The 27,572-nt window shown below is 39.9% G+C and overlaps 1 protein-coding gene across 4 annotated transcripts in view; it reads right to left on the reverse strand.

Moving 5' to 3' along the window:
• Positions 1 to 27,243, reverse strand: part of LOC131572944 (tetraspanin-12) — a 42,083-nt gene extending 14,840 nt beyond the window's left edge. For 2 of the 4 annotated variants that reach the window (XM_058826398.1, XM_058826395.1), the window contains exons 1-5: positions 27,093 to 27,226; positions 26,611 to 26,747; positions 15,439 to 15,521; positions 14,670 to 14,805; positions 434 to 508 (exon numbers count right to left, since the gene is read on the reverse strand). In XM_058826398.1, coding sequence (XP_058682381.1) covers positions 434 to 508; positions 14,670 to 14,805; positions 15,439 to 15,521; positions 26,611 to 26,676 — 360 coding nt within the window. In that variant the 5' untranslated portion in view covers positions 26,677 to 26,747; positions 27,093 to 27,226. Of the gene's footprint in view, positions 1 to 433; positions 509 to 14,669; positions 14,806 to 15,438; positions 15,522 to 26,610; positions 26,748 to 27,092 lie in introns of all 4 variants that reach the window. The other 2 variants (XM_058826396.1, XM_058826397.1) reach the window with 2 other exon arrangements.
• Positions 27,244 to 27,572: the final 329 nt, after the last annotated feature.

Below are 27,572 nucleotides of genomic sequence, written 5' to 3' on the forward strand. Positions count from 1 at the left end.
CTGTCTGTTTATAACGTAGTACACTCTTTAAAATGCAAAGAACTTTTGGGACAAAATCCCTTCAAATTCTCTTGTCTCAACTCTCAAAATCCTTATTTAAGCCTGAAATTCATAATTTATGCTAAAAATATCAAAGACTTCAATGAAAACCTGCCTGAGCAAAAATTAACAAAAAAATTAAGTTCTTAAATGAGGGGATGAAGGATTTGGCTCTCAAATATAGATGGGGTAAGGGGAAACCCAGACAGGGCCTTCCAGACAGACAAACAAGCTTTCCTAGGAGAATTCTCTGTTTAAAATGAAGGCAATCAGTTGAAATTAAACTGTCAGAATAATAAACAGAGATAAATACTACAGCAATTAGAAAACAGCTAGCTAATAGAAAACTTAGTTTTCTTCTGCTGAAAAAATGCAGCCTCCTTTTCTGACTCACCGTTATTTCCTGCTCGTAGGTCCAAACACCACAGGCCAGTTCAACGCAGAATATTACAAGCAAGCTTCCAAAATACTGCAGAAAATAGAATGGTCTTAGCTATTTTTTATCCTCTTTGAAATGAAAAAAAAGTTTTCTATGTTTAATATTGTTAAGTCTTTTTTTCAAACTTAAAGAGCATCTGAAAATACTAAAATTTCACATGATTTAAGACATGGAAACAGAAATACATTTTTGTAACCAAAATATGAAAGACTGAGGAAGCAAACTATAAAAGCTGAAATCATGGGACATTTCTTTCTTGAAAACGAAATTCTTATCAAAGTGATTTAGGGGTATGATGTCAGGTCTAACTGTACAAATATTCAGAGATCAATTGAAATATATTTTACTATCAGAAGGTGTAACCCATGAACTATTTAAAAATAGGAAATGCAAGTGTAAATGAAGAAGTACAGACCTTGGTAATGATGCTTAAGAAAAACTGGTTGTTGCAATTAAAAAGAACAGGAGTATCTTCTACATAGCATCAACAAACCCTTTCTGAACCGCAGGATAAAGCTACATGGAATTTAAGGCTGTTTTAACTGGTGTTCCCTATTAAAAACAACCCTTTTATCTTTTATTTAAAGCAGAAATATACTTTCATTCATTCTTGACTCCAAATCGTCTTCCATGTCAGTGGACTTGGCACACAAGACTTTAAAGCTACCATCTTCATGGATTTTAACTTAATTTGAAAATCAAAGAAACACCATAACAACATAAAATAGAATAAATATATAATTCAATCAGTAGGATACATGCCAAATGGCTTCTAATTTAGTTATTTCATTCTGGAATCTATCTAGGACAAAAAATATGTACTTATGGTAAGTGATTTTTTTTCTATTAATGGGGTAATAAGATGTATTTACTCTGTTTAAAACAGAGTATAAATCCACAAATGTTAGGCTTTAACAGCCATCTACATAACACATTTTCCATTCATCTGGTCTGGAACTGAGTAATTCACAGGTACCGTGGCAGCTATCGTTCTTGCCTTGATCTCTACTTGCTCACCAAATCTAACACCCCGAATTAGGCATGTAGATGCATAAGAAGTGCTATATAAGAAGTGCGTGTAAAAATACTCATGTTAATTTTCAGGAGAAACCTGTACCCATACCCTCCCCTGCAAAAAGGATTCCTGTTTTACTAGTCTTCATCACATTACATTGCATCTTTACAGTCCTTACAGCTGAACAACACATTGCACTTCCTTACTAATCAACACTGTAAGCACACGCAGAGCTCCAGTACAGGTCTTCAATAACCAAAATGTTCATCCTCCAAAGGCACAAAAAAGGAAAAACATGAGTCACGCCTTCCAAGAACAATGGTGCTTTCTCTAAAGCATAAATTCATGAACTTCTGTTTAATGTATCTACTAGGCTACAGTGCCTAGTAGCTACGCAAATGATACTTTAAAAAAAACACACATGGAAATCTACTTTTCTAAGTATTCACTTTTGAAAGCAGGAAAGAACACCACATGCTTTAGTGCCAAATGCTCTTCTGGTTAATAATTATAATAAAAAATGTTTAAGGGCATTGTGACTAATACCAACATTTTTGAGAGGGAGAACAACTAAATGTTTCAACAAAAAGTGCATTTCACTTCTATGCTGTCAAAAGAAAATTCAGTGGGTTTATACTCTAACTGAATAACAAGCCTGGGACTTTCTGCCACCTCTGAATCTTATGCAAAAATCACTGATTGTGGTGAAAGTGATACATCTGGGGGTGTACATATGGCCTTCTCTGCAAAACTCCTAATTTGCAGCTCTTTGCCACATTTAATTCATTCATCAAGTTTAACATTTGAAACTTCCCCATCTTTCTCAGTATGTATGTTAAGAGTGTTTGAGACAGTGGTAGGAGACAGAAAAGCCAAAACCAAGATTTTCTCCTATTACTAAATACAGCCCAGGATAGAGCCAGATTCACTCATAAACCACTTCTGGCTCTGCCAGGGACTGAGCACTCCTGACTAGCTACATCTAGACACATCAGGGCACTGCAGAACCAAGCCTTCTGTCCTGAGAAAGCCCATCTCTGCCCATAACATAAAAGAGAAAACAATGAGTTTACACACATGAAAGGTCATGCTCTGAATTGAGTAACGGAAGACACACCTAACTCACACGTCAGAGTTTGTTACTCTCTGCTACTGAAGGAGGGTATTATACCTCTCTCTATATAATGCCTTGCAAAACAAATACCTCTTATATAAGATTTCTGGGGGAAAAAACATCCTCTAATCATTACTTTAAATGTATTACCCCTACTTTCCATGTTCCAAATCTAGAAATTATTACTGGCTTCATTGCTTATTGCTTGACCCCAGTTAAATTCCCACAAGAATCTGAATGCTAAATGCATCTTCCTGCATTTCCGTGCTTCTAGCTCTTGCCAGAAACAGGGACTTGGTTTTGAAGCAGGCTTAACATTTCTTCCTGTGGGCTGAGTGGCTACATGTCGCACAGATGAGTAACTTACTGAGAACACTGTTGTATATCACACTCAAAACTGCGCCAGGAGGTCCCTGATAGTGCCTTCTACAGAACATCTCCCTCAGAGTATTCTTGGCCATTGCTGAGATATTTTCTACTGTTTCTTCATTTCTTTGTTATTTTCTTTTCTTGGCAGAGAGAGGGTAAGAAGGGGAAGGCACATACAGGAGTGAACAGTTTCGCAAAGACATCTACAAGCTATGATAAAATAAAAGCACAGTTGTGATTGTTTTAAGAACTGGAGACCCTTTACAAGGCAAATCCTACAGACTTTTAACATTTCCCTTTTGTAAGCAACTGCTAATCACTATCATTCTCTCCTTAGTCTGACTATGTGAAGTACTCAGAAAATTGGAGTGGTGCCTTGATACTGTAACAAACCCATCAGTTTCACTAAAGGATTTCCTCCAGCAAAACTGTGAAAAACCTAAAATGTTGCCTCCTTGAGAGAAGCTGAATGACTGAAAATGCTGGCAGAAAACACTCTCTTAAAGAGTAATAAATCAAAGTAAAAATACTTGCCAACTTTAAAATAAATAAAGTGTTAGCCATTTACTGCTTCATACATCGTGCTTGTGGCCAAGATACTCAACTTCAGCATCGCTTCACTGTAAAATGGATGTTACCAGTTAGCAGGAGCTGGTCTCCTGCAACCTCCTTGTTAAGGCAGCTCTACCACAGGTCACAGGCTGGAAGGGAAGGAGGGAGAAGAGAGGAAGGCAGCAACTCTGTAAAGCAGTATTTTTCCAACAGGAACATTTCATCTAATACCTGGTATACTGCACTTGGATTTGCAGCACTGACAGAATGCAGAAGCTTAAACAACTTTGTTTTTCTGGCACATCAATCCTGAAAGAGAGGTGAAGGACCTCAGGGCTCAGGAGAATCATGTTCTCCTTCCTTTCTTGGGCAAGAGACTAAACATTCAAGAAATGGGAATAGAAACAAAGTCATTACAGTGAAAAACAGTTTCAGACATGTAAAGAGGCATGAAGGGTCAAGGAAAGATAGTAAAGATATTCTGTACGTAATGGCCAGACCCTGTTCTGCTGGAATACTCTTCAAGCGGTACAGCCGCAAAAGTGACCACAGCCAACATTCAGCTCCTGAAACCTCCAATGCAGAAATCACACACAACAACAGCATGGTATCCCACCACTGAAATACTGCTTACTAGTGCAGAGATGCTACCAGCTTATACTCACCTACTGCAACTTGCAACAGTCTCCACAGAGCTCTTGCTCCTGGGCAACTCAAACAACCCCAAGCTCACATCTACAGGGAATTCATATATAAGACAGAAAGGGGGATAGTGAATGCAAATCCTATTACGATGAATTTCAGGTGCAGAAGGGAGGTAACCATCAAGAAAATAAAGACAAAAACCAGAACAAAACATAACCAACACCTACCAAACCAAAAACCAGGGACTAGTATTGAATAAGCTTTGTCATAATCCAAATAATTATCTGCATAAAGGCTATCAGAACCTGATAAAGCACTAAAAAACATACATAGTATTTTCAGATATGCATTAAAAAAATAAAAATAATTAAAACCTATTTTTAAAAATATCTATATAGGCTATGTAAATATAATCAAAAATTTTAATCTGAATAAAATTTCTGCACACCACAATGGTGCCTCACAAAAGGGTGTAAGTTCCATATATGCCAGTGTGTGCCAGTTCTCCATAAGTGGAGCATATATGCTCTGGCATATGCCCAAAATATCCCTCCTATCTCTCCATATAAGGCTAAAAACCAAGTTACAGAATTAGTTTATCCTAAGTAAATCATGATAGGCTTTTTTGGTATTACATTTGTTCTACCAAACTAAGCTAATGTCCACCACCACCAAATATATTCCAGGAACATACTTCTTTCTTGATCATCTCAATCACTTAGATAAAAATACAAACAAAAATAGCAAATGCAAGCACAAAATCACCAATACCGAATCTAAGGCATTTTACATTTGTTTAAAAGGTGTTTCGCCAATGACTCCCATTCTGTTCAGAGCAATAGCAAAGAGCACACACATGAAGTGTCTCCCAACATAAAATCTCTCTCTCATGGCTTTCCAACCTGCAGAGTATAGGATTTTTTTTTGTCGCAACTGTGGGCAACTTAGGGAAGGATGCAAAGCATGGAGTACAGTCTTTTGCAGATATCTAATATAAAACTCTTATTGTAGTTCTAGAGATTTTGTATTGAATACACCACATTATACCTGCAATTAATAACCTAATGTAATTTGTCTATGCTTTTCAGGCAACAGATGAAAAGAACTGGTGAAAAATAACCTATTTCTGTTACTAACATGGCAATAGAATGATGGAGAACACTAGGAAAACACAGATACATGTGTTCTCCACATACATGGAGAGACATTTTAAATTTTCACAACAGAAATATTGAATTCTAACTACATTTATCAAAGGAAAACTTGAGTTAAAATTGTAGCGCCCTACAGCAGTTTCCTTCAGTGCAATAGCCAGAGCAATGTCAGCAGCCAGTGCCCTACTTCAGCCACCATGCCAATCCCACTGGCACAGACACACAACCTGCACGACTGTCCTTTGAGGATGCCCTTCTGAACCCTGTGTGAACATTCTGTCAGAAACAAAGCTAAGACCAGGAACTCTAATAGAAATTTGGTGACTTGGGGTATTTAGTGACCAAGTCACTACGGCACTCTGCTGCCAAGCAACTCAAGCAGAGAAGAGCTGCAGTACTACAAAGCTGAGTGTACCCATGTATACTCTGGAAGTGATGAGCTTTTTCCATGTGTTTTTTCAATCTGCCACTGATGGCTTCAGTAATTTGTTGCCAATGACTTATGAAATGCTTCACCAGCAAGCAGCTACTAAAATCAGTAAAACTGCACAAGGAGAATCAAAAACTCAACACATCTCCAGTCATGATCTTTTGAGCCCACTCATACCAGTGTTTGTTTTGTTTGCATTTTCCAAGTGTGATTTGGAAGCAAGAGCCATGAATATGAGAGACTGGGTTCTGTGTCAACCCAAGTTTCATCAGAACTAGAAAGGCACAAGAATGGTCTAGTTTATCTTTTTCCTTACTCAGACCTTTTTAGTTTTATCTCGCATCATGCTCTTCTGTTCTGACAGCTTCCTAGTTAACTACTGTCAACCTGAGGACACTTCACCATCTCCTTAATTAATCCTTAGAGAACAAATATATCCCATCACACAACACAGTCAAAATACTGACTTCCAGACAGTGAGAAAGCAAGAGTGCATTCTGTATATTAAAGCAAAGAGGAATGGCAGGCAGGGGCTAACTACTGGACGCAGAAGTTGAAATATAGTGAAGGAAAGAGCATGGGGAGCTTTTGGAAAACCTCTTCTACAAGACTGTAGAAATCCTTCATTTTCTGAGCAAATGCACTTTTCTTTAAAGGGTCAGTGTACTTATTAAGGAATCATCATTCACATCACCTGTATTTTACTTCATAAACATCTTTTTCAGGCTTTACTACTCTCCTCCCAAACAGTTTTCTCCGAGAAGATATAAAACCATTCTCCCCCCCTTAGATTCAAGAAAAAAACAAGATCTTATGCCAGAGCAAACAAAAGAGTAGCTGACCAACAACTCTGTTCTCCTCAGACTTGCTGCCTCATACTGCTTTCTGAGCAACATGTTCCATGTGGCGTTAGATGTGAAGAAAGCTCTGGAAAGGGCATGGGCTGAAGGAAATTCCAAGAGGGCAGCTGCAGAATGAAACCTTATCGTAACCTCTAAAAGACCAGAGTATATGGTATGTAAAGCAAATGCCAGCAGATAATAAGAGTTATGCATAGCATTTCCCAATGGCTAACAGCCTGAGAGCATCAGCCTTGATCTTCTGAGATGCAAGCTATCCAACCATCTCTCTGCCCCCTGGGAAACCTCAGATGACCATCACCACTGGATCACCAACATGAACCAGAATTGTCCTGTGTAAAATGTAACAAGTCTTTCCTCATTTGGTAACTAAGAAGCTACGGTTCCCCTTATTTTTGTCCGTCTACAAGTTAACAAGTGGATTTTAATGAAAATCCAGCTATCTTTTTCAAAAATAGAGCAAATACTCATTACACAGAGTCAGACAAGCTGCATGGAAAATTGACATCCTGTTTATCCGCTTCAGCAGCACAGTTTTCCCCCTGCTTCCCTCCCTTGTAGCCTTAGCCCTGCCCTGTAGGAATTAACAGGCCATTAGTCATTTTGATTTTAAATTTGGCTTATTTGCTTGACAACACAGAAATTTATGAGAGATGCAGCCAAAATTCAACAGGGAAATGAGCTGAAACCAACAACTTGCAACATAAGCTATGGAATCTCATCCACTTCTTCAAAATAAATACATTTCACATGAAAATGATCAATCTATTATCTTAGATTTAGTTTCCCAGATCACAATTTTTTTTCAAAATGTCTTAGTCTATGATCTTTGCAAAGTCCACCTCCTTTTTGCAAAACTTTATAACTAATTTTTAAATTAATTTATGACAATGAACATTCTAGTTTTTAAATGTATGTATCCAAGTTCTTTTTACCATTTGTTTTTTTAAAAACTAAATAAAATTATTTATGAATGGTTAGATTTTTGTTCACAGCCTTGATTCTTCTGTGGGATATTCTTCACCTGTTTTAAACTTTTACTTTAATGGTTATCTTCATTTATATATATAAACTGGTACTACTTTGGAAATAAGCAAATACACATTTCAAACCATTATTGGGATTTATTTGCTAAGGGTTCAACTACCTCAAGTCAGTGAACTTCCCAGAATAAGGGTTATTGCAAGGTCGTGGTAAAGTACTAAACAGGATATAGGTGAAGACAGACATTAGACCATGATTTTCTTACAGCTTGTCATATTCCCATTCCCCTTTTTATTCCCCTATTTCATAAGATTTATAACAAAACCTAAAGTTTTTTATTCTGCACAGATTTTTCAAAATGCAGTTTCCTTCATTTGTCTACCTGCTATTTACTTCCTACCAAGGAAATTACAAACCATAAAAATGTTTCCTTAGTCAAAAAAACCTTTATTTTCCCTGTAAAATAGACCCATTTGGTGCTGATACACGACTCTGCCTCAGCATGCCCCACGACATTTAAAACAATCAACATTTTGAGTGAAGAAGTGCTCTTATGATATAAAACCCATACAGCAGCCCCTGTGGACACAGTGAAGTGCCTTCATGGTTAAACACGCAAAAAGGTATGATTCAACGAGAAAAAGACTGATTTTCCTGACAGGACATGCACTCCATACTCAGTTTGTGGCAACAAGAATGCAGCTGAACAAAAGCAGCAAGGCACACCCTACCAGTGAGGCCAGGCTGTGTCTCAGACAAGACACAGAGATTTGACTAGTCTTTGTGCATTTATATACTCCTTCCTTGCTCTTAGAAACTTCTCTCATTTCCTATTCATTTCAGCAGACAAAAAACCTGGGCAAACAAGCAGTTTGAAAAGACGAGCTGGAAAGGACAGAGGGGAAAAAAAACCACGCTGTGGCAGCAAGACTATGTATTATCTCAGCAGCTCCCCATCTTTTCTCAGTCAAGACGCAGCAGCCCTCATTCCCATCCTGGTATCACTCACAACTCTCTACCCTTCAACAACCCCAGTGCCTCGAACCTGCCATCATATCAGTCCCTGTCTTTTCTATAGCTTTGTGGTACCCACATCCATTATTTCACCAACCTTTTTATTACTATCTTCCCTCCTCTTTTGACCTGGGAGCATTATTCCAGAGCCCTTTTCAGTTCTGGCACTGTTTCATTCTCCTCTACTACCCTGGGCATCAATGACTTCAATGAACTTGGAGGGAAGAAGCAGTATTAAGAGTGTAACAAGTGGCAATGAGGAGAAACAGAAAGAAGGAAGAAAAAAGCTACAAGGCTTGCTTCAAAAGGATCATGAGGCCAAACAGTGACACCCAGTCAAATAAGTATTAAGGATATAGGTCCCCAAGAACAAAGTAGTGACCTCCCATCAGGTGAGCCTAAAAGTATAGCTTGCAGTCAAAAGTGTAGCACAAGAGTCCAGGCAGCACATGGAACATGCAGAAACACTGGAACCATGAAGTTACTACTGTCAACAGATATCTACCTTTCAGCCCTGTGCCTTTTTCCTAAAGCACTGAGCAAATGCCTCCTCACTACTGAAGAAATATACAGAAAACAATTAAAATTTATGGCCTCCTAATGGCACTATCCAACCCTGCTGTCCTAAGTCAAAAGCATTTCCCTGAACTGCCCTCAAGAGGCCAGACAGTTCCTGTTACTTGGAGCTGCTGGGTAACGGCACCAAATAGTGCCGCGCTGCCTCTGCAACACTGCCAAGCATTCAAGGCAGCTGTTCAGTGCCTGGATGAAAGCAGATCACTACCATGATCACAGCACACATTTGGATTTAAGTCAAGTACTTGCAAGAAGACCTGGACACTCCCCCCAGTTCAATTCCTGTCATGCTCCCCCATGATGCTCAAATACACAGCTGCTCGTGCTTGCTGTGTGTTCTGCAGGCAGCACCTTCATCGCCCCACAACTCCAAGTATCCCACGTAGCCAAGCAGCTCATGTCTCCTCTGTAGGGTCCCTCTACCATTTAAAGAAATTAGGCACTGTTTCAAAGCACTTACTTTTGGAAAAGTATTTTAAGGACATACACAGCAAGGACTTATGTATATTGACAAGACAAGGTCAACAAAATACACCATGCTTACACAGGCAGATAGAGAAGTTGGCATTGAACCCCAGGACCAATGTACTCCACAGAGATGGGAGCCCTACAGAGAGCAGATATTCCTGCAAAGCCTGGCTTAGCTCTGTGGTGACACTCTGGCATCACCAAAATCCATCTCAAAAATCAAACAGCTTGTCTGAACCTCAAAAATCTTGATTGAAACAGGAAAGACACTTGCTCTCCATTTCAAGGCAAAAAGATGTATAGTAATTAGTACAGGCATCATCTCCAGCAGTTTACCTTTGAATTCAAAGTTAGAAATATAGAAAGAACAAAAATACTCTCTCTTTTTTGAGAAAGTTGCTCATATTTGAAACTACTGGGGTATAATAAAAATTGGTGAATTTGAAGCATATTTTCTCTTACCAGTGGAACTTGAAGCAAGCAGAACTTCAGAATGCAAGCTGAATGTCCAGCCCCTTAGTTACTCACTGGCTATCTGAAACTGAGGTTTAGCAAAGTATTGGCTTCTCATCAAATCTGCATTACAGCATTATAAACATATTTAAACCAGTCTTTCAAACAAGGTAGGTCAACCTGTCTTGTGATTCTCCATCTTCCTCCCATTCATACCCCATTTGTAAATGGGCTATTGATAAAAGCCACAAAATACAAACTCAGTCTGTCCAGCTTAATACGAAACTGCTTGGGTTTACACCAAGTATGTTTGTTAGTTGTTTCTTCCCTTCAAGATTTGGTATCTAAATAATTTAGAAATACTTCTGGTTGGTAAATAACAATTCCAGTGCCAAATGTTAGTACAAGGTATTGGAGCAGCTGTAACTGTGCTAAGAGTCTACATAGATAGGAATAAATATCCACTATTACTACAGAGCAAGTAAGCTACTCTATGTATTACTGCAGAAACACATGCTGCCACAAAAAGAGGAAAAAAAACCAGACAACAAAATTTGTTATCACTAAAGTCTCATATTAATTCCTGCCAACTGTAGTCATAAGTACTACAGAACAGTTGATGTTGTGGTAGTGTGTAGCAGCCAACATTTCACATAGAGTAACAATGCCTTCTAGGAAGAAAACATTAGCAGTTATTGGTATCTTGCAATATATCAGATGCCCCAATTTAATCACCCCTATCACCTCTGCATCCACATGGACTGAAATGGGTGTATGTGTACAGAAGAATTTGCCACAAGTGGTGATACAGTCAACAGCATCTCAGCATTCTTTAGATGGACTTCACAGAAACCAGTAGTTTGATGATGGTTTGTCTGGTTGTGTTTCAACTCAATACACAGCTTAGTCTAACAGGGTCCAATTTATTAGCAGGTTCCACCATAACTGAATTAATAAGCCATTTAACCACACACCAACAGGATCTAACAATGTTTAGCTCTGAAGAATATTTATTACTCTGTCACCTATATGATAAAAATCAGTAGCAGGATTTGCCTTGTTGATAATCAAATATTTCTAACAGTTTTCCCCTTTGTGAAAACATACGCAGAAAAATTTGAATCCTGTGCTGTTTGAATGCTGCAGTTACAGAAAAGTCACAGTAAAAAATACAAGAACTTTCAATGAAAATTTCAGCCAGAAGTATTTTCCAGTAGGATTTTCATAAAGCTCTTCTTGCCAAGCAACAAAGCTTATTTTTGTTATATTAATAAAACAAGAACTAAAAAAAAAACCAACAAAAAAAACAAAAACCCCAAAAACTAACAACCACAACAACCAAAAAAACCCAAAAAACCAAACAAAACCCAAACAAATAAAAAACCAAAACACAAACAAAAAAAAATTAAAAAAAACCACCACATATCCTTAGGGGATACTATTCTTAAAGAATATATGCATTTTGTTAGGGTTTGGGTGTTTTTCAGTTAGGCAATGTGCACAACAAACTTTGAAAACAATCCAAAACAGAGTCTCAGAAGAGAGGCAAAGTATTTTTTTTTTAAATACAGAACAAATCTTGTTGAAAGAACTATATCAACCACCATAAAACCAGGACTCTACTTTGCCATCTTTGTACTTTTCATGCACCCAAGTCAGTGACTTGGAAGAGCTCAGATCTTCCACTTTAGGCTGGCATCATAGCTACTTCTACATGAGGATATTGATCAGTCACACAAAAATAACATAGAAACTCAAGGTACACATGGACTCTTCAAACCAACTTCCCTTCAGGACATATTTCTGAAGTGATGAAAATGAAATTATCATAGCTTTAAAATGGTGGTTCTACAGAAAGTCCAGAGCATGCGCCTCAGAAGACTGAGGTTTTACATTTTCCTACTATTAAGCTGAGCAAACACAAGTTTGATGTGTCTTGATGCCCTCATGTGAAGACAGAAAGATTTCAAGACAGAATTTCAAAAACAAAAGAAAATTATGCATTTGAATGTATTAAAACCAACACCATATCTATTTTATTGCCTTTGCACTTTATTACATTTTCCAAAAATCCATTTCAATTAACATCAGCACTAGCAATGAGCATGCTGCCAGGAACATCAAGACTTGTATCTAAATATCTGTGCGTGCCATCATTATGGCTTTCATGTACTTCAAAAAGAAGACTAAAAGCATGATCGAAGAGGCTGTTAATGTTTTACATGAAGGTTCTTTTCTTTAATTCATCTGGTTGAACAAAAGCTCATTTTGTTGATCCATCAGTTTTCTAATCAGTCTGATGAATGAAGCATTGACTTATGTCTGCATACTTCTGTATGCCATAACATAACTGCATTTATTTAACAATCAATCAAAGACAATGACACACCTAGGAAGACATAATTTAGTTTTGCTTATCAGTTTTTTTAGCAAGAGCAAATCTCAAGCTCCTAAAAATGAAATATTGCAACATAAAATGACAGAAATGTCTTGTCTTTTGATTTAGTGTAGATTTGACTGCCTAAACACACTTCGAATTATTTATTTCCAGATGGTATTAAAGGCTATAAATTATTTCTACTTTTCACTTGCAATGTAAATAAACTGAAGACCAAAACTAGTTTTAACTTTATTATCTCTAGAAATAGTGAGGTGGGCTTTTTCTAAGCTTATACCAAAAATAACTTTTTCTTTCCCCAGATACTATGTGGCATTGATCTACATCATGTAGTTGTTTTTACCTTTTAATTAATTTAATTAGGATTTAAAACTACCACCACTATAAAATAAAGAACACATTATGAAAGTTATCTTATACCCTTACAAAAACTCCTAAGGTTTAGTAAGTTTACCATATTTTAATATTGTAACTATTTAGATGAAACAAAAATATGTACAAAGCCCTTTTAAAGTATGTAAGAAAGATTACTAGAGAAATAATTATATGGTATAAAATTACATTAATCCATTACTCTTAAACACATGCCCATAACTAATCATTTTAGAACTTGTTTCCATTGATTTTAAAATTGCAATGTTAAGATCTAGAAACAAAAGATGTGTGTGAGCAGTCTGTTACTCTAACATGTTCAGATTTAAATGACAGTTTTCCCCAACAATATAGTTTTGAAAGAATAATTTTCACATTGCATACAGGCTGAACAGAATATCCAAAAGGAGAAACTGCCCTCTTGCAACTAAAGAACACTTCTGTTGCAGACATTCATCTGGAAATATCAAATATAGTTTTCTCCAACCTTCATAAATAAATAAATAAATACATAAATAAATAAATGACATTTTAATACAAAACCCCAGTACAGTTTTGCAACTGTTTATGCTGCAGTTAGAATATTTCTATTAGAGAAAAACAAAGGTTCCATAAATCTCAGCCAATTTCTTACAGTGTTTTTATGGCCATTTTGTGCAAAATGTGTGAGATTTAGGTGTCACATATTTAAGCCTGCACAGATCCACATGAAAAATTCAACTGAATGCAGTCTGTGAGAATCCAACACACAGTGCAGTGAAAAAACAGCAGGAGCCCAACTCTACTTGTATGGGACCCTGGATGAATATCAAGAGCTGAAGGGTTCTATCTGTCCACTTTCTCCTACTTCAATTACAGTAGTCAAGTCTGATACACCTCTTCCACATCCATTTCTCCCGCTCTCTTGGATTTACAGAGTGCTTGGAATCCTGCTTATCCTCATGTTAAAGAGCAGAGTCCAATTCTGCAAAGCTACAGCTACATTTTTAAGACGCATATAGATACATGGCACTCCTGGATTTCAGTACTGCCAATCATCTAAAAATTTTAACTCTAAACCTTTAAGACTTGTGTGAACTTCATGGGCTCTTGTTGGAATACCATTTTTTTGTTTGTTTGGTTTTGGCTGACTGTTTTTTTAATTGTCCTTAAATTCACTGACTTCCAGACAAAGAACATGGTGTTTGGCTCCCTTGACAGTTCAAGCCAAAGCTTTGTGCAGGACAGACTGCTCCATTTCAGCTGCTGTCAGCTCAGTTATATACTCTCTAAATGAAGGAAAAAGATGTGTACTTGGAATTTATTTTTAAACTTGCTCACAATCAAATGCAACTGCAAAATTCCACATCCATGTAAGAGAAGACTTCTGAACATACTCAGAATTAACTTTCTTAAGCTACAAATGCTGTTACTTTACACACACAAAGTCTAGGTTAAGTAGCTATTGCACAGCTAGGAGTCAAAACAGTAACATATGGGTTTATTTCAGAGTACTCAGATTCATGTCCCTATAATTACTAGTACTGAAGAGTTTGAGTTATTTTTCCCTTCAGCAACTCCTCTACTAAATGAAGTGAATTTTTGCAATTGAGAAACTGCTTGTCTTTCAGTCACAGCATAACACAATCTAGGCAACAAATTATTTCCTACTGTGTGCTTTGCAATTGCAATTCCTCACCAATACCATAACTCAACAGGGTAATAAAAAATAATCAGTATTTATCTAGTGCCTGTGGATTAAAACCTTTCTAACACTCCTGAAACAAAACAGAAGTTATGAAACATACCCAGACAAGGAGCAACAGATTTCTTTTCACTGTTCCACAGTATCCCAGCATTCCAACTATGATGAGGAAACAGCAGACTGCAATCATAACTGGGTGGACCACAGGAAAGTAAGTCAAAATGACAGCCTCCTCCACCCTAAAAACCAATCAGAACAATCCTCAAAAAAAGCACAATCACAAAAAAAGACACAAAAGAAAAAAATACAGTCATTAAGAAGAAAATGGTTCATTAGCAGATACTTTCTTTCCAGCACCTTACGCATTTCACAAAAAAATCTCTTTAACATCATTTTAAAGTCAAATACTACATTTGGGTAACAAAAATTGCATTGTCCAAAACCTCTCTGGAGCAAAGGTAATCTTCATGCCCTGCATTTGCACAGTGTGCAGTACAATGAGACCCTGTTTTATCACCAAGGCTCATAAGCACTGCTGTAATAAAATTAATAGAATTTCTAAATCTCTGGACTGAATTAAGTATTCAAAACTAAATAGTAATATAATATGATTACATGTTGTCAACCAGCCAAAAATTGATCCCTGTCAGAAGAAAAAGGCAGAGGATTGAAACCTTATCTTTCCCCTTTTTCTTATTTCAACTGATGCCCAAAACTGTGGCAAAAAACGCACCTTCCAATAAAAAAATGATTAGTTTAATTGAAAGATTCTCAATTCTATAAATCCTAATTAAGAAGTTTGCCACATATAATGAACAACATCTACCCCAACCAGTAACCCACACAGATTAAAAGTTTAACTAAAGCTTTACCTTGTTTCTGCAGTTAAAGTGAGAACATTATTCAGGTAGTCTCTCAGCCAAGCAGAAACACCTAATATGCTGATGGACATCAACTAAAAAGAAAACATTAAGTTATTTATCATGTGTTTAACACAAATTGGAAGATCATTCATAATTTAAGTAGAGGATCAATCATCACTAACATCTTTCATGCACTCATTTATGTGAACAACACACCATCCCCAAAACTGTACTTCTGTATGCTTAGAATTCATTTGCTGCCCAAGTCTTAGGGTGCCAGTGACAATAATCTTCCTTTCCACCTAGTGATGCAACTGCTAGCTCCTATCCCACCACTGTACAACATACCATAGAAAAAACAGGGAGAGCTTACGCTGCTAAAATCAGTGACTCTTCAAGGCTCACAAGTGATACACATCAGTCTGCATAAAATCATGAAGCCATGCTCAAGTACACAGCTAGTGAAGAAAAATCTCATACAACAGTCCTAATACAATGATGCTCAAGAGAGATTTATCTGTGGGTTGAATTTAGAAGAATCTGATTCTCCTCCTCATCTGGACAGTCACACTATGAACTGAAACTGAACACTATGTCTCAGTTTCCTGAACCATAAAATGAAAATAAAACTAACGGTATTTCAATTATAAACCATATAAAGCATTTGGGTACCTAACATGTCAGGCACTTCAGAGGCATAAAGACACTACACTGTCACCAGGATTGCTCCCACAGCAAGTAAGTCCCAAAGACTGAGCCCACCCAGAATTGCCACTACCTCAGCAGACATGAATTTTGTCACCCGATGCCATCGTACACTTCAGCACACCTGGGACTTACCAGAAGATCCACCCTCTGGTTTTCTTGAGAAGCCAAACCCAAACAACACATTCAGAACCTGCCACACTGTGACAGCACCAGTTCTACTGCTGCTAGGTACTGCTAGAGGACGAGGCACTCCTCATTCAGTCTCGTGTGGGCATCTAGGCCTGAACCACAGAAGACACAGGACCTCAGAAACACCATTGTCTAGCTGAGGGAGGGGTTCCTAAGCATGCTGAATTTCCTGAATACTACTGTTTTCATGAACTGCATAAGGGTAATACATCAGCATTATACTTACAGTCTTAAATCACTAAGAAGTGCTCATCTCCCCTGTTGTCGTCAACATCTAGATTCTCACATGCCCTCATATTCCCCTGAAGTTTTTTTGAGGAACAACTTAAGTGGATCAAACCTAACAGGAAAAGTCACTCTGTATCCTTACTGGCTCCTTAGCCTGCAGCATGCCCACAGCAGACTACTTTAAAATTTCACAGAAGTCCCAGCAGCTGTCCCAGAGCTTCTTCCTGCTTTTCAGATCTCATGCACAAAGTACAGGCACTGCCCTGGCTCTGAGTGCTGCCAGCAGGAGCTGGGCGCTTGACATGCTGCAAGCATATTCCTGGAAGCTAGTGCATGCTACATGTCTATTATATTCACTCATGTTCTTTACACTCTGTGGGATCTGTTTTGGCTGATGAAACAGTAATAGTAAAGAATATTTTCTATTGTCTTATTTGAAGGAAGTTGCAGGAACAAGGAAACCAGGATGACTGGAATCTCCTCCTAAATAAACTCCCCCCACCTATGTCCTAAAAAAGTGTCAGGCAAATATACCACACAAGCAGTCAAAAACACTAGAGAGGTAAAGCAGACAACAAGCAGACACCCTACTTTCTTGTTGTCAAAAGGCAATACAAAATATTTTTAACCCTCCACATCTTCCTGACAGGCCTGTTGATACACACAGAAAAGCATTAGCTCATGTTTATGATGTTTATGGTAAAATATGATAAAATGTTTATCATGTTTAAGATAAAATATTTAAGATATATTTAAGATATTTAAGCTATAACCCAATTTGGTTAATTCATTTTACAACAGTGGTGCTCAGAAATGAGAAGTTCATCAAAACACTGCTCAGTAACTTTTAGTAAGAGCCAGACAGCCCTGCTACAAAAACAGTACCAGAAAAATGATCGCTTTCTAAATAATATTCTTCCTCACATACTAGACTGGTAGAATGCCTACTCCTTGCTGTCCATTAGGCACTCTCAGGCTGCACAAATTTTCTTTCAGCTGTCAGCATGCGGCGGCACATTGTACACAGCAGTGAGAGGTGGTGGATTTTGAAGAAGGCAAAATTGTTCTTCTAGCAGAGGTAAGACTTGGCAGTATACTGAAGCATGCAGGTTACTCACAGACAACAGGGAAATCACAGAACCACGAGGTAAAAGGCAGAGAAGACAGAAAGGACCAAAAGTACTGAGCAGTACTGAGTCCCATCACCAAGAGAATCATTCAGTTTGCTGGAAGAAAAGGACTTGCATGCAAAGGCAAATCAGGAAGGACAAGAACTTTCATTTCTGTTCTGTCTGCCTAGATTGAGTTTTCTCTACCTAGATATGTATTTTTGCCCACAAAAAAATCCATGGAAAATCTAGGCAGATACATCACCAAACTGAGGCCAACACATGGCCATGTGACTTCTACAGAAATGCTTAATTACGACATCAGAGATCATGACTCCCTCCTCATATATGAACAGCAACTGGGAAAAAAGGACTGCTTCCTTTAACCTAGGAAACACAACCTTCACCAGTAACGTAGCTGCATGAACACTGTTTCAGTTCATAAGAACAAACTCTCTATGAAAGGCCTCTTGCATCATTCAGAAAGATTTTAGCCATTTAGATTCCCCTTGGCTATTCTCCTTTAGTATGAATAACTAACAATTACTACTGTTTCTTGCTGATGCAAATTACATGCAAGAACATTCCACCTATAAAGCCTGTGAAAGCCAGGCTACCACTCAACCACTCACTCACCCACCCTGTGCCTGGCATGATCTCACCACCATTAACTGCTTCAGATGTTACTGACTTCTGCTACTCTTAAAATGCACAAGAGCTAGGTCAGTATGACCGGAAAAAGTGCAAGCACATTGCCTTACCTCACTGCTACACAGATGCTACACACAGATTACCTGTGCAACACTCTCCTGCAAATCAAATTCCTAGTGAGGCACCTTTGGGCACATATTTTCAAGTCCAAAGTGAATTATTACTCCGAATAACCTGAAAGCCAGAGTGCTGTGACACATTTCATTCACAGGTGTGAAAGTCAGTAACAGTGGGCAGCTGGGGTGGCAGAAAGGCGTGGGTCAGAAAGCAAAGGCAAATACTCGAGGCTCCTCTTGAAAAAAAAGAGGCCTTGTGAAAGAGCAAACTGATAACCCAAAACAACAATTCAGCAATAAGTTGATTACTTAAAAGGTGTATTTCACAGCACATAAGCCAGCAAGTGCTTGGTAGCTCTTTACTAATAGAAGGAATGATGGGGAAAAAGTTGCAACCCCTCTGATCAGCAGAAGTGAGCCTCAGGGCAGCAACACCCTGAGGGATGAAAGATGCCTTTGCAACACCAGACTGTTCTGTATAATGACTGATGTTTATTTTAGTGACAAAAGATTACCAAGCTCCCATCCATCAATCCACTTGCTCACCTGCTCCATAGCCACAAGGGAATCACAAGAACACAACACACATATCTGGCCTCCATAGCCTCCTGCTGACTCAATGTGCAGATGTGCTGCCCTGTAAAAGTACTAAACATCCTCAAGTGCCAGGTGACATCAAGAAAGCTCCAGAAACCCACCACTTCACACCACCTACAGCACATGCAGATCTTCAGCCAGCAGCACAGACTTCATTGACACCAGCAGTACAACTGAGTCCAGGCACTCAGCAGGCAGAAACAGTAACAGCCTCCCCAAAAACCTTAGTGTGCATCCAAACCCACCAGCAAGTATCAGCAGGCACATCCCTGCAATTCACTGCCAAGTGATTTTCAAGAAGTCACAGGCAGGAGGAAGGTCCTGATTAAAGCTATCGTTGATTCATTTGAAGGATGGTAAAACGGTGGTCCCAAAAAACTGGCAGTCCCCACTTCAGCTGTTGCTTTGCAACCAATTTATATGTAACATACAGTTAAAATCTGTATCAAGCAATCAGATGAAAGAACACAAGTGTATGACAAATAAAACTGCTAAGATAATTCTCACATTAGCAGTAACATCATTTCACTAAAAAGTTTTCATTCAAGCTTCTCTGATGACAGCCAGTCTGCTGTGCTGTAAATATAATATGATAGTATGCAGTAAAACATGTTTATTTGTTGCAGCTGGCTGCACAAGTCACTATGGGTTTAATTCTGAACTGTCACAGTATGTTGTATAGCCATCAACACAACACTGAGGAGTTCACAATGATGCCTGCTGTAATACTCTGTTTTAAATATATTTCCACACTGATTGAACATAGGAAATAAATTCTATTTTTATATATGAACAATATGCACACAATAATGTATTAAATTTTCAAATTAATTTCTAATGCAAAGTTTTTTAAGCTACTAAGGTTTTCTCAGACAACTGAATTACAATATCCAACAACAGACTTCAGTTATTAGGAGCGATCATTTCCAAGCATAGTTTAAATTGTGTTTGGAACTCTCTTACATAAATTAGACATCAAAATGAAAATATAAAATCATTTTCAATTCATTAAGTACATATTTTAAGCCATTATTTTGAAAGTTCTAGTCCCAGTGTCTCTGAGGCCATAACTAAACTGGAAAATAAATCTGCATTTCCAATTAATAAATGAACATGTATTTCTGTCTTTAAGGAAGCAAGTCCAGTTGATGTTGCTATATCAACACCTCTGTTCACCCTCCCAAAATTTTTTTTCATTCAAACCTTCACCTTCATTTTACTTCTGCTATAATTTGAGAAAGTTCTTTTTTTTTAACAGTTAAATTGGAGGAAAGATTAAAAGTATCTTCCATATCTTCTAACAGATGGGGTAAACAACTCCAGGCCAGGCCGTGATACCCATAATGAAACATTGACTAGCAGCAGTACAGAGCAACCTTCTTTGTATTAAAAGGTTTCTGGCTATAAGGAAATTACTTCCAAGATGTGACAACATTCATCAGAATATGTCCCATAACTTTAGTTAAGAACAAAAACAAAAAACCACCAAAAAAACCCCACAAACAAACAAACAAATCCCAAAACAAACCCTGTGAAAATCTTCTTGTTAAAATTGATTCAGGTAATCTGAGCTATGACTTACCCTTACCAAGGGACAGGGGGGATACATTATTACAAGGTCATGAACATGCTGCAATGCTTTTACAGGATTTTCACTATAAGGTTCAACATTTAGATCATTGAACAAACACAGATAACTCAGATCCAGGAATAAACAGCTACATTTTTTGGCAACAGAGGGTCATAAGGGTGGAGGACGAGGAGAAAGAGGCCTTCTTTTTCTGTATTACCTGGCAAAACCATTTAAATGTTTGGAGAAAGAAGAATTGCCTACAAAAAAGAGAAATCCTCCATTTTCTAAAAAAGCACCTTTTATTGGACAGATATTCCAATATTTCATTTTAACTAAGCTTCCTACAAGGTTACGCCTTGGTCCCCTCCCACATTAGTAAACAGCTGAAGCACGTTCATGTTTGCACTTTGAATCTGGGTTTGCTTGCACAGCTGCAACAGTGAGTTAGCAACCTGCTGCACGTTTGGCACGGGCTGGATCTCACACATTTTGCAGTAAGGCAACTGCTAGAGCACTGACAGGCTGCTAAGAGGCCACCCTCCCAGGGAACATGAGCCAGATTTTCAGCAGGTGGCTGTTCAAGGCACCCAGAAGAAGCACAGCAGAAAGAACAAGAGCTCAAACATGCAAACAAGGCTGAGGTACAGTTCTACAGTGTGTCACACCCACATCAACCTCTGGGCTGTGGAGCACAAGGGTACATTAAAAGCAAAGAGTGACAAAGAAGCACGTGTATTTCTTCAGCCACCCTCTCTACAACTACTTAGGCACTGCACTTCTTGTTAGGACACGACTTGGGCCACTTTTCCCTCAAAAGTAACCATCTGAGTGTCAAAACATCTTTTGCTTTGGGGAGGAACAGGTATGTGCTGCTCATCACAGGTAATCCAGAGCAATGCCCACAGCTCAAGTATCCCAATCCATATCACAATGCACACATTACCATCAAGATGATATGCCTTCACATATACACAATATACTCTTAATTTTGTTTCTCTAAGAGTTTGCTTTTATTCATGGACAGTAGTCAATCTCAGAGATGCACGCAAATTATTTTTAAACTGAGCATATATATATATACTTTAAAAGAGCATGTGTTTCCTATGCTCCACAGGACTACAAATTACCTGTTAGTGGATTTATACCTAAATTTCCTGTTTTACACATGAATTTCTATGAGCACGCAAAGATGATTAATTTTTATTTAAATCACATGTTCCTACAAAAATGCTCAAAATTAAATTGTCCCCTATAACTTGTGAAATAGCTACAAGATATTTTAAAAATTGTTATTATTTCTATGAGCCTTGTCTAGAGCCTACCACAGACTCAAGATGATAGAGAATCTTCAGGGTACAGAAGCATACTGGGCACAGGATACTGGAGATTCATGAATAATTGGATAGCTACCTTCTACAAAAGGAGATGCAAATTGAAAGAAAGAAGAAAATATACAAGTACCTACATGCCAGATGGACCCTCTTCCAGTTTGGTCCAGATTGTGGTTCACCAGTATAAGCACATAGTTTTGAAATTTTTCCTTCCCCGAGCTCAAATCTTGTCAGCACAGGTTTGTGATTCATCCTCCCGGCTGATGCAATGACTGCCACAGAGTTAACTGTGAGTATTACCAAAAAAGTGTCTGTGGTTCACTTCTTTCTCAATGCCAATTAAAAAGCATATTAATACATTCCTAACAAGACAGCATATTCCCACAGTTATTTTCTTTACACAAAGAGTGCTAAGTAAATAAGGTTTTAATTGCACATGTCTAAACTGCAGTCTCCAAAATCACAGTATACTAGCCTAAAACACAGTTTACAGTGCTACAGGTACCTGGCCAGGCAGTGATCATTTCAATGGATAGTATTTTCCACTTAAAATATTGACCCAAACTTTTTATTCCAGGTATCTACAAATCCCACCAACAAGAGTGGAAGTCGAAATGCAGGACAAACAGCCTCTGTCCAGAATCTGTTTTCACAGAAAGCAGGATAGACCAATTTCTTTCTCATATAACAACAGACTGAAAAAAAGCAAAAAAATTACTAGATTCAACACATGTATTTGAAGTTGGAGAACACAGGAAATATAATTTCACTGCTTCCAACCACCCTTAATTACTTCCTAGCACAACATTCATATTCACTTGCTCTAATTAATACACATAGGAAAAACTAGAAGACTTAAGTGTGCGAAGTACTCAAATGGAAAACTAACTGGAAACTTGCTCCACTTTCATCTTATGCGACTTTTTTTTTAAACTTTGTTCACAAACATAAGTTTGAGATAGATGCAAACATATTCCACTACCTGCCAGAAGTACTTACTGTCTGCAATCACATAACTGAAATTAGATGGTACTGCTGAAGGAAATCTTAAACACTGTTCAACAGAAACAGCAAATCCCTAGGCAAAAAAAGCTCACAAGGTAAAAGAAAAGTGGCAACATCCCTGTCTCGGCTCAAACATTCACTGACACTTCTAATCATCAGTTAAGAGACCCTTACCACCTGTGACACAGTCAACTGCAACTTACAACCTTGATTTGTCCCCAGCACTACAGTACAGTCATCCTCAATTACAAGCCACACAACAGCAGCTGCTCCTGCCTCACATGCTTACCAGAGGGAAAAAAAAAAAAAGTTGGCAGTTTTCTCAAGACAGAAAGTCTATGCAGACTTTTTCATGCACTCTTTCTGCCAAATACTTTGCTTTTCTTCAAAAAAAAAAGAGAAAATTGATAAAATTGTACTGCTTTTAGTTGCATTTACTATCACTATCCAGTTAATCTATTTCAACTATTAATAACTTTTATAAAAGAACATACAGGGCTAAGCTGCAAAGGAAAGTAGAACAAACCTGTACATCTCAGAACCACTGCTCTCCTTAATCCCCTACTACAGCAAGCAGTCAGGAGGCTGAATTTTCCCTGTATTCAGCACCATTTGCTAGTTCCTGTTCTAGCAGAAAACTCAGAGAACACTTGCACTTGCACTCCAGTATCTCCTGTGATATGTCTGTGCCATTATTACAGGCTGACCATGTTCTGTGACTGAAGGTCTGCCTAGTATAAATGCTTGGAAAGGTGGTTTGACTAGGAAAACGACCACAGCTAAATACAGAACAATGGCAGCACTGCAAAGTGTGGCAAAGAGGGATTCTGTGAGGACAAGCTGTACAGGCTCAAAATGAATGAGGATACTCATGTTACAGCTAGGACTGCTACAGAGCTGGGACAGTGTCAGGAGTCTGCCAATCCAGCAAAGCCCCACCAGAAGGAAAAACCCTGCAGCCTCATAAACTGCATAAAATATATCTGTAAAGCTATTAAAATTAATTTCTCCAAGTGCCAATACACATACTATCTAGATATAACAAAAAACAGTAAAAGAACAGTAAAATAGGAAGCAGTAGGAATTCATCTTCCCTCATGAACCACTAAGATAGGCTGCTTAGCTAAGCACTAAATCTTGACCACAAAAGACCAAATCATGCATTTTTGGAGGTCTCCTCTTTTATTAGGCTGCCCAGAATTTAATCTACTGAAAATAGCAGCGTTACAGAACATAGAATCAAGCTGAATACCCCAGTCGTGCAAATTACACTATGAAGTGATGCCCATTTATATATATATATATATATATATATATATATATATGAGGATTGCAGAAGAATGAAACCAAATGTTAACTGCAGGATTTAGTCTGAAGGATATTCCTTGTCCAGGACACAGTCAAAAAAAACACTGCCAAAAAAAATTACAAGACTGAGAATGTCCTGAAACTGCAACTTCCACTGCTATGAAACAGGTATCTTACAGTCAGATGCATGCTTCAACTGACCATGGAAAAAGCTTCCAGAAGAGTATCATCAGGTCTATGACCAGCCACTTAACCAGTCAGTCACTTAACTAACAACAGTTAGATCACTGACAATGAATTTATTTTCATCTTGTAAGAAGAAAGGCTTTCTGCAAGTTGCAGGTCCTGAAGTACCAATCCACTCACTTCCACCAGTGAGTGAAAAACCAGTGTTTTTCTGGAGCAGTAAAGGCAGTACTGGTCCATTATAAAACAGGATGAACCACTACAACACAGCCTTGGGCTTTCTGCTGATTGCTTATGGATTATTTACAGCTAAGCAAACTTTAGGTCAAAAGTGACAGAAAGCATTATGAACAGCACTTCCTGCCTGCCTCCCTCTCATGCACACACAGGTACACCACAGCTCATCAGCTGAGCTCAGTAAAAAAAAGTTTCTTTTCAAACAGAGCACACAGCTATACATTTACAAGCAATACCATGGAGAAGCTACAAGGATAGCAGCAGAGTGACTGATAAAGTTCCCTCAGTTCTCTGCTTCCGTAGGCACTGAAAACAAGCAAATAATGCCGACAGTGGTGTTTTGCAGCCACCATCCGCACCTTCAGTTTCTCAGCAGTATTCATGATCAGAATACTTGTATAGCCACTTGTGTTATCTTAAGGAGCTTCATATGCACTGGTCTATCCTCACCAAGCTGGCAATGACAAATGCTGAAGTCCCATCACGCACACTGGTATAGCTGCACACACTTTGAAGCTTACTTCAGATGTTCTCTTCTAAGAGCTTGACAGTCAGACCTTACCAGGCAGTGTCCACTGACTCTTGCAGTTTTATTCAAGACCTCAAAGACTTCATGCCCCCAGCTTGAACAAAGCAATTCATTTTGCACAAAAACTACCATTCTGTTCCAAATGCTGTTTAACAGTTTTCTCTCTCATTCATATTCTGATTTCCACTTAGTTTTCAGTAATCATGGGACTTCATCTCAATTCCAAAGCCCGTGCCATGGCCAGGGACACCTTTCACTAGAACAGGTTACTCAAAGCTTGAACACTTCCAGGAATGTGACAGGCAAAATTTCTCTGGGCAACCTGTTCCAGTGACTCACAAGTACCACAGTAAGAATTTCTTTATAATTATAAAGATTTAATTACAATTATAAAGATTTCCTTTAAAATATGAAATGTAAATCTACTCTCTTTCAGTTTGAAGCCATTCCCCCTTGTCCTGTCACTACATGCTCTAGTCCTTCTCCATCTTCCTTGTTGGCTCCCTTCAGGTACTGGAAAGCCACAAATAGGTCACCCCAAAGCCTTCTCTTTTCCAGGCTGAAAAATCTCAGTTCTCTCTGCCTTTCCTCACAGAAAAGGTGCTGGACCCCTCTAACCATCTTGGTGACCTTCCTCAGTACCCATGCCCATAGGCCAATGTCCTTCCTGTGTTTGGGATCCCAGAGCTGGATGCAGGTGGAAAGAAATCAGACATAAACTAGGTTTGGTCCCAGCCCATGTATTATCCCTGCATCATTCAAGTCTATAGCATCTCAGGAGCCAGTCCTTATGAACAGGTCTGCAATGTCATCCCTTTTCTTGTCTTACCCATACACAAATCTCATCAATTCAGGTGAAAGAGATTTCATTTGTTGCAAATGAGTGGGAACTCCAAAAATATCCATCCTGCTGTTTCTTCAGAGCTCCAAAAGTTTAAGGAACAAGACACACCCACTTGTGCGGAGTGAGAAACCCTGGTGCTATAAATACAGCTTTGACTGAAATCCTCAAAACAAAAGAAGGGGCCTTGCCTGCCACTTAGGATCTGTCCACTGAATGCACAAGAAAGACTCTGAGCTGACTATTCAAGTACCTGCGAGAGCTCGGAGTTCATCCTGGGTCACAGGATGCTCTAAAACTCACCCAGTCAAGAAGCCACCCGTGAATATTCCCCTCTTTACATATTACAGGTACACCAATTCCCACGAGTAAGCCTAATTCAATTTTACTTCCCACTAGCTTCCAAAGGCCTTTTTTTCCCCAGTAAAATGTACTCCCTTGCAGGAGCTGCCTGGCATGGGGCCAAGGGCACCAGGGCGGCACCTCCCGCCCCGGGCCCAGCGCCGACAGCCCGCGACCGTGCCCGTCCTGAGCCTGGGGACGGCACCTGCCCGCCCGCGTCGCTGCACTCACCCAGAAGAGCAGGTTGAGGGCATACAGCAGGCAGCGCAGGCACTTCACCGAGTCCTCCCTGGCCATGGCGAGCCCCCGCGGGACACAGCCCCATCCTCTCACCACATCCTCCCTCCCGAGGCCGGGCCGCCGGTGCCCTGCAGGGAAAGAGGGGGAGAAGGGCGGGCGAGTCCGCCTTGCAGAGGGACCAGCGCGCAGGTGGAGGCGGCGGAGCCCCGCCGAGCCCGGACCGACCGCGCCCCACGGAGACCCCCGGCAGCCTCCCTTCCCCTCCCGGCCCGCCCGGAGACAGCGAGGAGCGAGCTGTTCTCATGAAAAATAATAAACCCGCGGGCTGGGAGAAGCCGCAGGCTACCCCAGCTGCACAGCAGAGCTGAGCTGAGGCCAGCGGAGGCACGGCCCGAGGACGCCAGCTCCTCTCAGCTCAGGATGGACGCGCTGCGCTGGGGAGGGAGAGCGGCCGTGGGACAGCGGCCACTTACCCCCCGGACGCCTCCCGCACTCACTCGCTCCGGCGAGGACTCATGGGGCCGGGGCGCGGCAGCGCAGCGCGGAGCCGCGGCGCCCATGCCCTGCGGCGGGCGCGGGGGAAGGTCCGGTCCCGGCAAAGGTCCGGCCCGGCCCGGCCCGGCCCCGAGGCTGCCCCGGCCCCTCCGCCCCGCCCGCAGCGCTCCGCCAGCCGCGGCACCCGCACCCCGCGCATGCGCCACCGCCCGCCCGGTCCTAGCGCCGCCGCCAGCGCGATCCCGGAGCTGGCAACCCCGGCAGGGCCGTGCCCCCGGCAGGGCCGTGCCCCCGGCAGGACTGTGCCCCGGGTCCCAGGCAGGACTGTGCCCGCGGCAGGGCTGCGTCCCCGGCAGGACTGTGCTCCAGGCAGGGCCATGCCCCCAGCAGGACTGTGCCCCCGGCAGGGCTGTGCTCCAGGCAGGGCTGTGCTCCAGGCAGGGCTGTGTCCCCGGCAG

This window comes from Poecile atricapillus, chromosome Z, assembly GCF_030490865.1.
Source record: "Poecile atricapillus isolate bPoeAtr1 chromosome Z, bPoeAtr1.hap1, whole genome shotgun sequence".
Lineage (NCBI taxonomy): Eukaryota > Metazoa > Chordata > Aves > Passeriformes > Paridae > Poecile > Poecile atricapillus.